This window comes from Trichophyton rubrum, assembly GCF_000151425.1.
Source record: "Trichophyton rubrum CBS 118892 genomic scaffold supercont2.3, whole genome shotgun sequence".
Taxonomy (NCBI): Eukaryota; Fungi; Ascomycota; class Eurotiomycetes; order Onygenales; family Arthrodermataceae; genus Trichophyton; species Trichophyton rubrum.
The window spans coordinates 1,562,391-1,579,004 of NW_003456426.1; the positions used below are offsets into that span (position 1 = coordinate 1,562,391).

The window sequence follows — 16,614 nt, forward strand, 5'->3', positions numbered from 1 at the left end:
AGGAAGATGACGAACGTAATCAAGTACCTATATCTACACTAGGGTTCACCATTCTTCTGGTCACTTTCGTTTACAGGGGTGCTGGTCTACTTGGCAATTTACAATATCACCATTCGAAGCAGTGTTCATCCTTGAACAGTTATCTAGCTATCATTTCAGCTCTATGATTGCTTTCGATTAGGTTGAAGAGATTTCATCGGAGCGTCTCCCAGGTGAGAACATAACCGAAGCGACCTCGGTGAAAAAGAACTCCATAATGCTCAATAGTACAGCTGTGCAGTTCATGAAATGAAACGTTGGGTTCACTGGATTTGGGTGGTCGACATCCCAGGCTACTGGTGCATCAGGCCGATCCCATCAAAGAGCTGTTACTGCATATTGATATTTAAAAGCGAGTGGGGATATCATGGTCATTGACGATCAAGCGGCTGGCAAACTAACGGCGGGGACGAGGATTGCCAACTTGACTAGGTCTCGAAGGAATGTTGCAAAGCCCAAAAGCCCTGTAACTAAGACCAGTCGAGACTAGAACGACTCTCGGCTTAGGCTCTGTTACGCTGATCATCGGCTTGGAGGTTCTCAAAAAGCCAGAAGCCTAAGCCAAGGGATCTACCCATCACCATTTCGGCGATATTGCCATGGATTTTTTTTGTTAATATTCAAGTCCGCAAGCACTTCGAGACTCCGTGCGAATTCCCGCCGACATTCAAACATACAAACTGCCCTAGGATTTATGCCGTGTGACACCCACCGGGACCATGTTTAGCTACCCGTCACGAGCTTGGCTATGGAAGCATGGGACCGAATCATCTTCAAGCCTATAGTGACTTTGTCCAACGCCTTTACTTGTCACTGGCGGGGTTGGCCACTAGTTACACCCTGTCATCTTGTGATGCTGACTATACAGATGGTGCACAGCTATGCCCCCGCCGCCTTATATAGCGTTGCAGCACCGGATGAACGATATTCTCTGACGACAGTGTGATTTTGTACATTCATGCTTCTTATTTACAGGTAGGACAAGCCAGTTTGTGATGAAGCCCGGCGATACATACGTCTCCTCCTCCACTGAAGTGTCGGAGGCAATGGACAACATAAAACGGGGCCATGAACCCCCCCGGATTCCCGCTACGCTTAGATGTGAACACAGGATACGTGCCAAGCTCTGAGGATTCGGATATAGCTGGGCATCTGGCATATGGTGCCCTACTGCGAACTGTGGCTAAGAAGAGATCACCATGAAATTGCTTTACTTTACCGTCCTTCTCCAGATCTCCCTGTTCTCGGCAAGCTCCCTTGCGCAGGAAGGTGGAAACAATACTGAACTTCAAGTCCAACAAACACTTCCTGGTTGGCTGCTATCTCCTTGTCCTTCCCACCGCTACTTACATCCTCTTGGCAGGATGAAGATCGTGGGATGATGCAATATTTATAGAGGGAGACTGTCTGACTTCTTTCTGCTAGGTACCGGGATCGCTGCCGTCAACTCTGTTAATTTACTACGGATCTATAGCCAAGATACTTCGGGTGGCATCCGGGAGGCCAGATTTGAAGGCTATTGGAGCGGAGGCCTCGCAAATGACACAATCGCAAAGGCCAGGGCTAATTCGTCAATTGCTGCCGCCTCCGATGATCTCGAGCTAGTAGGTGACATGTTCTCTAGATATGAGGTACAAGAGTTTTTCTTGCACTAACTTCCTGCTTAAGATCCGCGTTTACTATCTCTTGCCAAACAACACACTGGGCGAAGCTGCATCTGATTCCCAAAGCCGGTGGTATACTGGTTCGCTTAACAATTATAATTTTCAGGTTGCATCTCATTCAAGGCTCGCTGCAGTATTTGTTCCCAGCATCCAACGTCCCCGATTGCGCATATATGCACAGTTAGGGGACAATACTATCCAGGAGTTTGGATATGACGGTAAGCAGCCACGATATTTGGCCCCATCTCGCTCACCAGTATTCCCGTTATTTCAGGTAGAACCGGATGTTTGCTAATCATTTGAAAGTTGGTCGTGGATGGCAACGTCTGGCCAACTTTGGTCCTGCCTTACCAGGCACAGGTATAGCCGCTTTGACGTATACTACAGGCCTACGAAGATCAACTACTCGGTACGTCCCGTTTTTTCATTTATCATCGTCATCTTACGAATCAGTTTACCCGATCTCCCGTAAATTCACCGAGACTAATGACAACTTTACCTTCCTCTCCCTTTACAGACTTTATTTTCAAACCACAGACCGCCACGTTGTGGAAAGGGTCTATGATAACCGGTCGTGGAGTGATGGAGGCATTGTCGTACGAAAGGCCAAGTCACGCACCCCCTTAGCTGCCACCAGCTTCCTACTTACACCCGGAAACCCGCAAAGCGTCAGAGTGTACTATGGCAACGAGGACAATCGCATCCTTGAAAAAGGGACTGAAGGCGGTACTTACTGGTATGATGGCGCGTTTGAGCATTCAGCCATTCCCAGTTCCCAAGTGGCTGCCGTGGATTGGGGAAATGGCGGCGTGTTCAACATCAGGCTTTATATCCAGGATGGGGCCTTTAAGAACGGGATAAGTGAATGGGCTTGGTTCCGCCGTTCATGGCGCCGAGGGATCCTTGCAATCCCGCCCGCATAATTTTGTGCCAATGTACCTAATTACTCTAATGATAAGAAAGGATTTGATGAATGACGTGGTAATTAGTCAACAAGTATATAAGCCAAGTTGGTGAGATTAAAGGAGAATAGTTATAACTAGTTATATATCGCAGATACATCATACCATATTAAGCCGCTGCAGTGACGAAGTTAGCTCCCCACTATGGACATATATCTGAGACTCTACGGAGTACTTCTGTCCCAATAATTCAAAGAGATGCTTATGTTGTATATAAGCTGAACTATTGATTGAACAAGGAATTGATAGGCACGCCAAGTTGTGCGGAGTAATCAGTTACTGGAGAAATTGAAACTCCTTGGCATATGTCTGTGACAACCTATGCAGATCTACGGGTAGGCTACATAGAGAATAGTGTGGGGGGATGTTTTACTAAGAGCATAGTGTGAAAATTGCTATAAGGACTTCATTGATTTCGTTAAACGCCCAGATTTTGCAGTTGCAGATAGGAAGAAGAGATATAGGTAATGAAAGAGTACAGGAAAAGTCTCACGGACGAAAAGTAACATAGGAAAGAAGAGGAAACAATATGGTAACAAGTGACCGAGTGTTTCAACAGTCAAGTCGGGGTATCTATCAGTTTTGGCTTTGGTGGCTGAAGGGTTGTCAAGTGGAATAAGGGTGATTTAGTCGGCGTCCAAGTTGGCGACTGGAGCGTTGTCGTTGACCTGGATACCACCACGCTTCTTCTCGTTGGTGTCCCAGAATGGGAGGTTCCAGCCACCCTCGTCCTCAGGGGTAGAGAGCCAGAGTCTCATGAGGTGGCGGCGAGGAGCTGGTGGTGGGAAGTCCTTGTAGGCAGTACGGGCGTGGAGGACCTGAGAGTTGGAGAGGAACTGGATGTCACCAACATCGAGAACCATGTGGAGGGAGAGGCGGAGGCAGGTGGCCTCAAGGACTTCCATGGCCTCGACCTGCTCTGGGGAGAGTGGTGGGATGATGCCCGCATCGGAGAAACGGCTAAGGGACTGAACATAGTAAGGGTCCCATCTAAAGAAGCATGGTTAATTGTCTAGGCTTCGCAAAAATGTTTGAAACGTTCAAGTATCACGAATGACGTAGACTTACTTGGTGTAGACGCGGCCTCCCTTGGGCTCAAGGTACATAATGGCAGCTCTGATGTACTCCTCTTCACCAACACTAACCTCACCCTTACGATCAACGTACCAGTTGGGCTTGGTCAAGGTCTCCAGGACATCTGGGCGCTCCTCAGCGAGGACATTGTAGACGTGGTGAGAAGAGATGATATCTGACTCGCCACCCTCAAATGCCTTGGCGACGCAAAGCAAACCAACGATGTCACAGTCATCGGTGTGGAAGAATTGTCTGTTTAGGCCATGTTAGTTTCCGGCCCCTGATCACCCGTAAATTTAAATCGGAACTGGGCAAATTTACCTAGCGTTGGTTCTGTAGATACGGACTTTGTCGATCTTTCCAGAGTCTTCGCCAAGATCCTTAACGTGTCCCAGAGCGTGGCCACGGCTGTTCTGGCTGACGAAGTATCCAAGATAGGTTCCGAGACCCATGTAGGCAATGGCAGCCTTGCGGGTTCCCCATTCCTGGACTGGGAATCCCTTGAAAAGGATGAATCCCTTGCCATCAATGATATCCTTTCTCAAGACTTCTAGGAAGCTGGAGAACTTGGGGAGTCTGAAGTTGTCCTGTAATTCAACATATCAGAAAACCTATCCTTCATAAAATATAAAAGACCAAACAAAAGGTAGGTGGGAGTATCTTACTTTGGATATGGCAGTCAGGGGGATGCCAGAAGCAACAAAGGCATCAGCAGCAGCGCTCATCTCGGCGCATTCCTCCTCAGTGAAACGATGGGTCCATTTCTCAGGATTGTTCTTGTAGTCCTCAGCCTTCCAGACTGTTGGGCCGGTGATTTTCTTGGGGAATTCGGAGAACGGTCTGATCTGGTCGTAGAGAGGGGGCTGCTGGCCGGTGGTCTTCAAGCCATCGGGGAAGATATCCAAAGAGACCGCTGGCTTCTGGGAGGTGGTGGTCTGCGTAGCAGGAATGTCGTAGGTAACGGGGGCCATTGTGACGGATGGTTGATGAGGGAGAAGAGGGTGAAGTATAGAAGGGAAGGGTTGAGATCTGGGGTATAGAGCCGATCAAGAGTCAAAGTTATAGACTAAAGACGGGAGAGTCTGATCACTAGCTTTTTGCTTGCGTGCTTGCGTGCTTGTGAGGGAAAGTGATGAGCTGTTGAGTTTAGATTGAGAAGAATAGTTCTAGACGAAATGGAATCTTCCATCTCCCTTATATAGCTTTCACTTCGGCGTCATCCTCAACGGAAGAAGATGAACGATCGGCTTTGCCCAGCTTGCCGAGCCCGTTGTGTCTGTTTCGAAGAGCTAGACACCCCGTTTCCAAGGGGTTGAGACCGACTGCAACACGCCAGGCAGAAGATTTCACCACAACGGGCCGCAGATAGGAGTGTTGGCGCAAGGATGATGCACACAAAAGGCCTTGCTAATTGCGAGATCGCCTATCAGATCATGACATCTCGGCGATAGAGGACAAATGAGGGCGGAGCCAATCCGCATCCTCAGAACCGCCGCTGAGTGGGTATGGATTCCCGCCGTGTCGGCGATTGGCAAGTAGCAACATCAAGGTACGTCGGGTCCTGAAGTCTATGATCAGACAGTGGACATGGGGGGTTACACCCTGCGACACCCAAGTCGGACTAGCAAACTAGCAAACGATCCCCAGCTGGTTGTCATCGAAGTTAATTCCCAGCTCGCACTGCCTGTTCTGCTTTTGTCTGCCTTTTTTGCAGTTAGTATGGTAACTAAAGTAGAGTTGTGTATATGGTTCGACCATACAGGCGTCGCTGCACACCAGCCAAAGTCTCACGGCGGATCGAAGGCTAATGTCGCAATTCGGCAGGCAAGCTTCGCCATGGCATAAAACCTCCCCTATACCCTCCCTCCATCAGCAGGATCCGGAGAATGGGAAACCAGACCACACTTAATCTTATCGATCTCGGAACCCCTTCTCCACGCCTCACGCGATGGAGATTTGACTCGAGGCGTTTTCTCCTACACTTGGCAGTAGTGAGATTCGTCAAAACAGCTTCGGCTTGAAGGAGTTTTAACCAAGGCGGCGAAAAGAAAAATCTCCCACCACCGAACGGGGGCCCGTCGAGCCGACAATGGTTCGTATAATCGGGACAAGAGACTGAGACCACGCTACTGCGTGATACGCGGCTTCTTGAAACAAGCTTCTTCTCGGTGAATCGCAGCGGCAAAGAGTCGCGCCGAGTGCCCAGAACCCTTCCGCCGTTGTTGCAGCAGTTACAGCTGGCTCGTAAACATAGAATGCGATAGAATAATGCTGGAGATTCCCTGTTCTGCTCTCCTTTCTTTTTCCCTCTCTCCTCCATTTGACCATCAGGGTGTTATTTTACCCTCTCCATGCTCTGCAGGGAAGGCCGGCATTGGGAGGGAAGTAAGCTGCTTGCTGGGCAAGCTTAGCCGCTGGTAGCCTCTGGACACGATATAAAATAATGAAACCAGGGATCCAGCCCTGTCGAGTTTTGACACATTTTGCCGTCAACCGGCGCAGGGATCCTGACAGCCAAGGGCCCTGTCTCGATATGATCCATACATATGTACATACCAGTTGATAGATATGAAGACCTGACCCGAACCGTTGTCTCTTGCCGTCGCCGATGGGCTCCGGGACAAAACACCCATGGTCCAGATCAAAACATCCATGATATATTGAACGGCTCAGAAATACGAAGTAAATTGCTGGTTTTATTATCAGCTTGAATCCAATACTCCTAAAACGAGCAAAAAAGTCAAAGCAAATAGGACTGATTCGCGCTTCGTTATCTAAGTTGCCGTTTTTCATGCAAGGCAGCCCGGCCCGGCCTAAGCACTATGTGGTATGTGTGGTCGACTGCCCAAACGAGCAGTATGTTGGCAGCAGTTGGCCGAGTTATGCCCGTAATAGTGATCAAAAAGAGTTCAAAAATCTAGGTACAAAAAAAGGAATTCGGCGATGATGGGAAATGCCGAACTCTCGGCTGTTTGTCCACAGGAAATTGCCAAGCTGCAAAGGAATGGTGATCTTGCTCCGACATCCAAACCGTATGGTGACGACCCTGGGCGGTAGTTCCCGTTCGTTGTTTATTGGGCATCTCTCTGGTTTGGAATCTACAGGAGGGCACAACGAACGTCAACGTAAAGAGTCTTCTTATTCCCCTTCCTCCCAGGCTGCCGGAACCAACAAACGTCCGACTCAACCATTCTGGTCAAATTTCGGTCATATTTACCCCTTAAATGGCAGACTGGACACGTCTTCTCCGCGGCCAGTATGGGACCTCCAGCATCAAACGGAAGGATGTCTTTGGCTTTGAAAACTTTGCATTTAGAAAATCCGGGATCTTTGGCGCACGGCTGACCGATAATTATCCAACGGTGCTTGCAGCTTGGGGACTTGAAATAAACCGTTCGACACATGTCTCGGCGTTATAGGAGCCAGTTCTTTTTTTGAGAGGGCTGTGACTACTGCAAGGCGATATCCTGTCGGACCTAGACGGATCCTGAGATGATGTTTCTTTTCCTGATAAGCGAGAACAGCCTTCGTGTTGTACCGTCTAGCATCACCGGGCATACGGTTCGAGGGCCCAAGCATCTCCTGGACAGATGAACGAACGGACGGACAAGGGTAGCAGAATACACTTGGAGCCTGGGAGGCCATGTCTAAGAGACTTTATATAAGTATAATCCATTCTGTCAAGCAACCGTTGAGGCGTCTCATTCACACCTCTTCGAGTTTTTAGCAACAGGGTCAGCGTGAACAAGGCGACCTCCGGGTGTCTCACCCTGTTGGGAGAGTGTCACTGAACACTTGCATTTACTCATGCGGACAATCACGAGTCGCCTTTATTGCTATCCCCGTCTCCCTTTCTGATTGTCTGCATAAGCTCGTATAGTTGACCAAGTTGCTGATCTGTTCATAGCAGTCACCATCAGCTACCAGCTAACATTTACACTCGAAGTAGTTTGGATAATTTACCGCTCATTTTGTCAATCTTCGCCTTATCAAGCTTTCCATCTGCCCACGAATCACCTTCAAGCTGCTGAGCGTAGAGTTGCCACTCTGTCAAAAACCCGATCTATAATAGATGGTTAGTGAATTGTTCCAACCCCCTTGTAGCTGATCGGAATAATCCGGCGGACAAGGGCACAATCTTACGATATGGATGGGATTTTCCACGTTTCGGTGAGCTCGGAACTCGCTCTTCACGTACGAATCCCCCAGAAACCTCAAATCAGTAGGAAGTTTTTTCCGGTGAGCTCGTAGTATGCGTCGATATAGCGGTATTGGAGGCAGCAGAGCCATTGGCGTTTGTCTTAGTGCCGACCCAGAGGGAATTGACGAGGAGCTCGCCAAACGGAGCGGCAGGGAGAGCCTCATGGTCGTTTGCCTTGTAGCTGTCCAGATGAACGGTCAAGTGCGTTTCTTCTGTTGATGTTGAAGCTGTTGAAGTTGAAGGGGTTTTGCTTCTTTTTCCGCTCTCGTTAAAATAAAAAACATGCCAAGACTTGTCACATGGTTGATTTTGATCTGATAAGACAGAAGAGTTTTACTTCAAGTATCATTGAGGTCCAAAGATGATGTTTGACGTTAACAGGAAATCACCAGATGATAATGAAGAAAGAGATGTTGGATATATTGGCCGCTGCTATATGCTAGAATAAAAAGAATAATAGCCGGCCACAGAATTAGCTTAGGGATGTTGCCCACCCCGTCGACCTCGCATGTGGCCTTTGACACAATCTACGAACCAGCAGAAGACAGCTATCTCTTCCTTGATACCCTATCTGACATCGATGAGTCCACATGGCTCTCTGGAAGATTTAGTCCGGGAGCATTTGATCAGGGAAATGGTCCTCTTCCCACCAGTACCACCTCTCCATCGCCAGTCGTCGTTGAAGTTGGGACAGGCTCCGGAGTGATCCTCGGGTTTCTTGCTGCAAACTGCAAGGCAATTCTAGGAAGATCTGACATACTAACTATAGGCACTGATGTGAATCGAAAAGCATGCAGTGCAACTCGACAGACTGTCAAAGTTGCCATCTCAGACAAGTACTCGGAGGAAAATTTCAGAGCTACCCCAGCAAACAAGGAGGGAACGAATGCAAAGGTGCCAAAACCAGTTCAGCCCCTTGCTGTGATTACAGGAGATCTCTGCTCTCCATTGCGCCCCGGTATGGTTGATATCCTATTATTCAATCCTCCATATGTACCAACTCCAGAGCTCCCACGTCCCCCTTCGTCGTCAGAGGCCACCTCTAGTGCAAACGGGATGTCCAAATTTGAAATTGAATCTTATTTTCTATCTCTCACTTATGCTGGAGGCGAACATGGAATGGAAATTACGGACCGCTTGTTGGACTCAATTCCTCATGTTTTAAACCCTGAGCGTGGGGTAGCCTACGTCTTGTTATGTGCGCAGAATAAGCCCCAAGAAGCCATGGACCGGATTAATGGGTGGGGAAACGGCTGGAAGACAGAGATAGCTGGTAGAAGTGGTACGAAAGCTGGATGGGAGCGACTAGTTATCATCAGGATATGGAAGAATTGATGCCAGATGTCTTACGTCTTATGTGGCATGCCTTCCGTGTACCAGGGGACCAAGACCTTAAAAATCGCAGTATATCGCAATGGATATACTTGATGTGAATAGATCATTGGATGCTATACATTAAATTAGGCCTCTGGTTGTAGTTGAAATGAATTCTCGATCGTCCCCCCCCCCCCCCCCAAGTGAAAGAGGTTCACAATCTGTAGGTAGCGGCCCAGGTATTAGGGAAGAATAATATATAGGTCTCTGGTGCTCATACCATTTCCCCTTCTCATGAAACCGTACAAGCTTATATTTGTGAGATATTTCTGCCGTCTTTCCTTGCCATCACAGGGCACATTTTGTAAAAGAACGCCAAACCTGGATTAACAGCACTGCAAATTCAACACGCCACAACGGACACTTAGAATCCACGGCCCCGGCCACGCCCTCTGCCACCTCCTCGTCCACCTCTTCCTCTAGGGCCACCTCTGCCACCGCCGCGCCCACCACGGTCACTTTCCTTTCGTGCCTTGTTCTTTGGTTTAGGCTGGTCATCGACAAGTAGGGTATCAAGAGGGAGACTGTCGGGTAGGATGTAGTATCTTATGGTGGAACCGCGTATGTTTATTGAATCGAGGGAGATTGGGTCACGGCCCTTGGGGGTCATCTTGACGGTGCGCAGCGCGGTGTTCATTTGCGGGGAGACGGAAGCTATTGTCCCATGGAGAATGGTTCCTACGGGTAAAGTTCGTTAGATTTATTCAAAAATTCCCACGCAGGTGGGTTTTAATCCGCATTTAGCGCAGTGTGTGCCTTGATCTTGGTGGTATTGAGAACCGCAAAGTTCTCGCTCACATCTGTCTATCGGAGGTACACATCGCTTAACCACTCACCATTCTTTAGTTCGATTGTAACAGTCTCATTCGCACATTTCATAAGAAACCTATACGTATATATAACCATTAGCTTCGGTCCCAAAGAGCCTCGAGTCCTGTAATCCTGGTCCAAGCCAGTCGCGCGCACACACCTGACAAGCTTCATCTTGAAGATATAGAATTAGTAGCTGGCACGTGTACACAAGTTGAGAAGGGGACCAGAGTTATGGCAAAAGTATGACAAAATAAATGAGAATCCCCAATATAGCTAGAGAGATTGAGCTTGCAGAGCTGATGATTTGGTCTGTTGATATCTTTATTCGACGACCGAAGCTTCAAAATTGGAAGATCTTATCAGCCACGTGACCTGATGGAAGCTAAAGCTGATTGGGCCAAGATTATGACTGATCAGGCAAGTTTTAACTTCACCTCTTCTTCCTCTGCTTCTTCTTTGCTATAATTACAAGAGATGCCCCCAGAGACTTGGATGAATACTCTGTTTAATATACTAAAAACTACGGTATAATATGTATAGAACAAGAGGACATGGCCTTTATCTTTTATACCAAAATTGTACTATGACTTACAGTATAAATTGATAATACTGTATTCTGAGTACTATACTATTTAAAAATAGTATAAATTAAGGATGCTCTTCTACCATATCCCCTAATACCCCTTTAATGTTATCTTACTACTTATTAAAAGTTTTATTTATTTCTGAGTCTATATGATTCTGCGCTCTTGGTAAATAGAGATACAACTCTTTATTAAAATATTGCATTAACTGGCTGTCCACTAGTGTGGGCTTACTAGCGCGAATTCCTTTTCGCACAGTCAAATTTGATAGATATAAAGTCTAGATGGTGCATCTTCTGTACAGATTTACTACATTATAAGACTCCCAGTGTGTGCTCACTCTTTTGGCTCAGTTGTTTTGATATCTTATATTTCCTCCACAGGAAACTTCTAAAGAAGAATACACGTGTCAAACTTATACTATAAGGTAATACTTTCACTTCTTCTCTTCTCTATATCCCAGACTTCAAGTCACTGTTTGGTTAATCCAGGCGTCAGGGCTTCAATAATTGGCGACTAAGCATGAAAATTATCACACGATGCGATGTGAGAAAATTTGCCTTCATGTCCTCTTCTCCTTTCTTCTTTTCCTTCTTCTTTTTCTTTTCTGTTCTTCTTCCTCTCCTATACCAGACCATCCTCCTCCATTTGACCTCAAGAGATTGTGCCTCGATTACGTTCTTCAAGTACTCGTTCTCACACAGCCATTGCCCGCTCCCTTCTTCATCATATATCTTGCGTGCGAACATTCCAGTCTTCAATCATGAATGATATTGACCTCCTTCCAGCCACTTTATCGGGTGTGACCTCGACTCTGGGGGCGTTAGGTCTCTCTGTTGAAACCCCAGAGTCGAGGTTCGAGCTGCTTGCGGCGGAGCTGCTCAGCCAAATATTCGATTATTTGGACACAGATGATATCAGCAACGTTCGCCTGACTTGTCGGGTATTCGCCAACGCTTGCATTCGATACCTGCCCAGAAAGTGCGCGGTTAGCTGCACGAAGGCCGGTCTTGAGAGGATCGAATATATAGCCTCACACCCGCTCATCTCTCAACGCATCCAGTCTCTTACAGTAGACTGCAGCCAATTTTGGACCCTCGTTCACGGACGACCAAACCAATCATGGGACTATATACCTGCAGTTGGCCCCGAAGAATTTCCGTGGTGTGAAGCATACAAGAGAATATGGGAAGAGCAGAGACAGATAAAACAAACTGGGAAAGATAACGATATTATTTCCCAGGCTATTCCACATTTAAAGAATCTAAAATCTGTCCGCCTCTGCATGGGCAGATTCAGCGAAGACGGACGCTTGCACCGGGAAACTTACAACTCGGCGTTGGGACACTTCAGCTTTTCCTATGATAGGCCTGTTTCTTGCAGCATTCTTCAGTATCTAATGGTCATGGAATCTTTACGTGATGCGAGAATCAAGGTGGAATCTCTCGAGTTACTCGATGTTTCTTATGGGATATTCTACCCTATCAGCCGAATAATTGGGGGAATGGAGGCCAATTTCGAGCATCTTACCAACTTGTCCATCCGCGTTCAAGTTCACCCCGACAAAGTGATGAACTCTGCAGAAGGGAAACCAGAGCTTGGACGGGTTCTATCTTACGGCGTGCTGGCAGGATACCTTGAAACGGCTACACGCTTACGTTCCTTATCACTCTCATCCAAGGATGACCATGGAGGAAGAATGATGGTTTGTGATAACGCATTTTCTTCAAATATCACTTGGGAGCATTTGCATACTCTCACACTCGATAATGTCTGGATCGCAGAGCATATACTAGTTGGTTTAGCTACCCGCCACTGCAAGACGCTGAAGAACTTGACGTTGCACAAAATTATTCTCTGCGGTTCGTGGTTCACTGCCTTTCCCGCTATTCGCGAGGTTTCTTCTCTTGAAAAGGCTGTTGTTTATGGCTGGATTGGAAATCCAGTGGGTGAATATGCCCGGCGTGAACACTGGAGACTTGGTGTCTATCCCGATAGAGAGTTTGACACACCTTGGGGAGACGACGCAAGAGAGCACAGACTTGGACTCCGGGTTGCATCATTCCTGTGCAGAGATCCAGGGGTGATTGCACTGCCATTGGATTATTTAAACATGACTAGGCACTTTTGAGGAAATGCAGGAAGCAGTAGCATGAGCCGTCAACTTTTGATGTCAATCAGTTCCTTGCATTTCAATGTTAATTCACCGAGACAAGAGTTGATCCCTGCGACTATGCCAAATGTACACGTTATAATTTAACTACCAGGAGTCGGAGATAAGCCCTGTTCAATGCATGCTGCCACGATGAAGGAGGGCAACCTTGTTGCTCAACCGTCTTCCTTAAAGCTCCAATGGTCCTATCAGCATTGACTGGACCCTTGACGTGGAAAAAGGGAAGATAAAAGCCACGAAAAAAAAAAAAAAAAAAACAAAAAAATTGAGATCGCCATAAGAATTTGTCATGCCCACAGCAGACCAGTCAGAGCCAAAGAGCCTCCAACTTGACAAATACCCCCATGCATTATTCGTATCCGTGCCAGTTAGCCTGCTCAGGTGTATGTATATCAAGACTCATTTGAACCTAAATAAGAACAAAAGAAAAAGGATTGAAAACTCCTATCACATCCTCGAGCCGTTCATCAAAAGCTTAAGAGAGGGCTAATAATAAGACCATCAGTAATCACTTTATTACCGACCAGCCGCTTAATTTTACCATTTGCTAGCCTTACCGTGGTAACACAGCCTTCCCATGTCCTATTAGTGTCTCCAAACCCATCAATCAAGTTCCTAACCGGCCGGCGGATAGAAGGGAGGCCCCCCGATAGCGCATGGTTTAACCCCATATAGCCTCCTGAGAGCATGGCCAGGGGTGAGTGTGACCCTGAGCCAGGCGGAGCCCTGGTCGATGCCTGGGCTGCTGCGACTCATTGCACTCCAGCAGTCCATTGGGACGGTCCAGGAGATTAACTTGCAACAATATGTATACGGAGTACATGCATGTGTGATATGTGACTGGGTTGTCGCACAGAGGAGCTGGTCGCATGGCGTGCACATCCATTCCCCCTTTTGCATTGACAAACCTGTAATTTGGCTATATGGGAACTCTGTCCAGAGTAAACACTACTGGCTTATCCAGATACTACATGCTTTCCTCAACACAAATGAGCCCGGGAGAATCTGTGGAGCGCACTCCGCAGCCCATTCTGCTCCACATGCGTTACTCATCCATTCAGATACCATGGCCAGTAGTGTTTTCGCATGGTCTTGTGTGGATGGAAGCCGAGAGTTATTCCACCTCCTGAAGATGATTAACTAGCAAAATAACAAAAACCCCTATACTCCGTACTGACGGACTAACTACAGACACAAAGAGTCCTCGGGGAGGGAAACGGACATGTTCGGAAATGGGCTCCAGGTGGGCGTCCGAGATGGTCGTCGATTGTAGGCCTGCATCGCTCGGCTTCGGAGGGCAAGGAAACAAAAAGAGCAGCCCATCCGGAGTTAGAGCAGATCAGATCTCCGAGGCAAGAGCATGTGGTGGACCGAATTGGCGGTTAAGCAGCTTCTGGTGACCGTGGGGTGAAAGTGGACGGGACGGACGAAGCAAATACGAGTCCAAGGGGGCCAAAAGAAAAAGCATGCTTTCAGTTCTAGATCCGGCACCTGGTCGACAGCGTGCATGCGCTTTCGAAAGTTGAAGCAGAAATAAGAAAATTTACCACCAAAATATGAAAAATTAATGACGAGGAAGCCTGGAAAAGAGTCATGGCTAAACCTGAAAGGGATAACGCTGGGTGTTGCCGTCTATCCAGAGAGACTCCAGGGGTGGGTGAACGAGGCATGGGGAGTCTCCAGGAGATGGGGAAATAACTGGCCAGGAAGTTTAAGACAGACAGGTCTTCCAGAACCACGCTTGAAGATACAGCTTAGCTACCTTAACACATGAACTATTGGCTGCTTCCCTGGGCAGTCGAGCAGAGGGTGAGGTGTATCTGTACGGAGTATTTGTTATTATTTTTCCACGAAGAACAGATCACCCTTGGCAGGAGAGCAGGAGGCATGACGAACAACCACAGGACACGAAACAGCCGCCGAGACAATGGCGTTCGTATTCCTGCGTACAGCCTTTGAGGAGGTCGAGGACGACGTCGTACCACCCTCACCTCACGTAGAGTGTGAGTAGCAAGTATTCGAGCCTGGAGTCAACTACTGGTTCAGCGTGTCGACATCCCCACGCAGGCGGAGTGGGAGAAACACAACACCCTGAGCCATGCGGAAGCGGCCTGGTTTGCTCTCTGCGTGGATCGTGCTCTAGAGGTAGCATCATCGTAGTATCGAGGCTGGTTCATGATTCAGTGGCCCGCCCCCGTCTCCAATAATAATGAATCGACAGGCAGTGCACCATCTCAGCCTGCTTAACTCCATCCTCGGGCCGTTAAATCGAGGTTTCTGTGAGACGGCAGCACGGCGAATCGGTGCTCCGGGGCTGCGAAAGATCGTCGCGCTGGTCGAACTTCAGGCTGCAGCGGCTGATGCTACCCTTTTTTTGCTTCTCTCTCTCTCTGATAGTTAGCTAGTGTTAGTTGTTTCGCAAGTTTGTTTCTTCTGCCGCGCTCGTTCTCGTTGGGCTTTTTGCTGGTTTCGATGTTTTGTTTTTTCGTCCGTCTTCTCCGTCCTGATGACATAAGACAAATTATATAAGGAATTACTAAGATACACTAGTCCATTTTTGGCATTTGTAGAAACAAGGTTGATGACATAAGCGGAAAAGCACGGAGCAGGGGCCAAGCTTTTAGGTGGGTCCCGTGATCTTTACTCTTTCGGGAAGGGGGCAAGGTCCACCTTTTATCTGGACTTTACTATATTCTATTTTCGACTTCATGACGAACGGCAGCAACAACAGCAGCGGCCACGAGACAGACCAAGAGACAGGAAAAGGGACGGCGAGGAGGCAGAGATACATGCAGGCCGCAGAGATGAGACAGCGGGTCGGTGATCGTCGCTCAGGCTGAGCGTCGGCAGCCTTTGTCGACTGGCTATGAGAGCGTCGATGCGCCTAGCAAAACCTACCCCTTAACAGCTCAGCAGCAAACCAGTCAGTCGATGATATTAAGTATTCATCACTCTACGGCCACCATGTTGGCCCGATATCAGATTACTCATTACCGCTCTATGATCACCAGCAGCCAATGGCGAGAGTGGACAGACCTGCCCAGCAGCACCTGGGCTGCTGGAGGGGGGTTCAGCCTGGCCCCTTGGCCCCTTTCCTACAGGCTTTCATTCGCACTCTTTACCTGATCTCCACAAGAGCGGCAGAGGAGAGAGAGAGAGAAGAGAAGAGGGCGGGGGGGGGAGGAAAGCAAAAAAGCAACATTATAGGGCTGAGAAAAAGGAATCCAAGGATGAATGCAACATGCAATCATCGCACCTAAAGCTGGAGTGCTGGAGTTATTTTTCACCGCCTGGTGGAAAACACATATATACGGATACATCCTGAGAGAATAGGGTTTTGACTTCCGGTCGACTACTTGCTGCTAGTCTCATGCGGCTGTGCTCTGTCTCAACCCAAATATCATGCATGCCTGCTCGAAAAGGCGAAGGATTGCCCAAGAGCCACATGGGACCCCTGGCCGGACTAGGGTCGTTTAATCGTTTAGCAGGCCGTCGTGGCCGTTCAGGTTCATCGCCCAGGCTCCCGGTCACCCTCACTGCTAGTCGCTTTCGTGCAGGTTGCTCATCTCGGGCACTCGACAACCGCTGGGACTGCGTTAATCTTGATGTTGTACTCTATTTTATTTTTTTTTCTTCTTCTTCTATGCTTCTCCTCCTCAATATCCCAAACCTTCCTCCCCATTATTCCTCGCAACCCTTTCCCTTCGGCCGTTTTTGTAATAATTTGGAA

General features: G+C 48.0%; 7 protein-coding genes across 9 annotated transcripts; 3 read left to right on the forward strand and 4 right to left on the reverse strand.

Moving 5' to 3' along the window:
- Positions 1-1,238: 1,238 nt before the first annotated feature.
- On the forward strand, positions 1,239-2,626 carry TERG_03313 (uncharacterized protein; the record flags this gene model as incomplete). Its single annotated transcript, XM_003236219.1, has 5 exons — positions 1,239-1,350; positions 1,465-1,643; positions 1,708-1,921; positions 2,010-2,112; positions 2,221-2,626. The coding sequence occupies 5 exons, from the start codon at positions 1,239-1,241 to the stop codon at positions 2,624-2,626; spliced, it is 1,014 nt and encodes a 337-aa protein (XP_003236267.1).
- Positions 2,627-3,291: 665 nt separating this feature from the next.
- TERG_03314 (uncharacterized protein) lies at positions 3,292-5,152 on the reverse strand (the record flags this gene model as incomplete). The annotated part of the gene is made up of 4 exons (XM_003236220.2): positions 4,405-5,152; positions 4,061-4,326; positions 3,734-3,991; positions 3,292-3,655 (listed from the first exon to the last, which is right to left on the reverse strand). The coding sequence occupies exons 1-4, from the start codon at positions 4,708-4,710 to the stop codon at positions 3,292-3,294; spliced, it is 1,194 nt and encodes a 397-aa protein (XP_003236268.1). The 5' UTR covers positions 4,711-5,152.
- A 1,899-nt stretch (positions 5,153-7,051) lies between these two features.
- Positions 7,052-7,384, reverse strand: TERG_03316 (uncharacterized protein; the record flags this gene model as incomplete). Its single annotated transcript, XM_047748065.1, has 1 exon — positions 7,052-7,384. One exon carries the CDS (start codon positions 7,382-7,384, stop codon positions 7,052-7,054), a length of 333 nt encoding a protein of 110 aa, XP_047604039.1.
- Positions 7,385-7,556: 172 nt separating this feature from the next.
- TERG_03317 (acetate non-utilizing protein 9, mitochondrial) lies at positions 7,557-8,104 on the reverse strand (the record flags this gene model as incomplete). The annotated part of the gene is made up of 3 exons (XM_003236223.1): positions 7,557-7,636; positions 7,703-7,802; positions 7,883-8,104. 3 exons carry the CDS (start codon positions 8,102-8,104, stop codon positions 7,557-7,559), a joined length of 402 nt encoding a protein of 133 aa, XP_003236271.1.
- A 319-nt stretch (positions 8,105-8,423) lies between these two features.
- On the forward strand, positions 8,424-9,275 carry TERG_03318 (S-adenosylmethionine-dependent methyltransferase; the record flags this gene model as incomplete). The annotated part of the gene is made up of 1 exon (XM_003236224.1): positions 8,424-9,275. The coding sequence occupies one exon, from the start codon at positions 8,424-8,426 to the stop codon at positions 9,273-9,275; it is 852 nt and encodes a 283-aa protein (XP_003236272.1).
- A 219-nt stretch (positions 9,276-9,494) lies between these two features.
- On the reverse strand, positions 9,495-10,756 carry TERG_03319 (uncharacterized protein). Of its 3 annotated transcripts, XM_003236225.2 has the most exons (3): positions 10,285-10,756; positions 10,151-10,200; positions 9,495-9,992 (listed from the first exon to the last, which is right to left on the reverse strand). In XM_003236225.2, the coding sequence occupies exons 1-3, from the start codon at positions 10,296-10,298 to the stop codon at positions 9,679-9,681; spliced, it is 378 nt and encodes a 125-aa protein (XP_003236273.1). In that variant the 5' UTR covers positions 10,299-10,756; the 3' UTR covers positions 9,495-9,678. The 3 variants fall into 3 exon arrangements, with proteins under 3 accessions (XP_003236273.1, XP_047605904.1, XP_047604040.1); XM_047749547.1 differs by having other exon boundaries at positions 9,495-10,200; XM_047748066.1 differs by having other exon boundaries at positions 10,151-10,756.
- A 93-nt stretch (positions 10,757-10,849) lies between these two features.
- On the forward strand, positions 10,850-13,058 carry TERG_03320 (uncharacterized protein). Its single transcript, XM_003236226.2, has one exon. It carries the CDS (start codon positions 11,475-11,477, stop codon positions 12,840-12,842), a length of 1,368 nt encoding a protein of 455 aa, XP_003236274.1. The 5' UTR covers positions 10,850-11,474; the 3' UTR covers positions 12,843-13,058.
- The last annotated feature ends 3,556 nt before the right edge of the window (positions 13,059-16,614 follow it).

Coding starts and splice junctions, on each gene's coding strand:
- TERG_03319 (XM_047748066.1), bottom strand. CDS start 10,298: ATGAAGCTTGTCAGGTGTGTGCGCGCGACTGGCTTGGACCAGGATTAC. Junction 9,993..10,150: donor TACAATCGAACTAAAGAATG/GTGAGTGGTTAA, acceptor CTTTACCCGTAG/GAACCATTCTCCATGGGACA.
- TERG_03320 (XM_003236226.2), top strand. CDS start 11,475: ATGAATGATATTGACCTCCTTCCAGCCACTTTATCGGGTGTGACCTCG.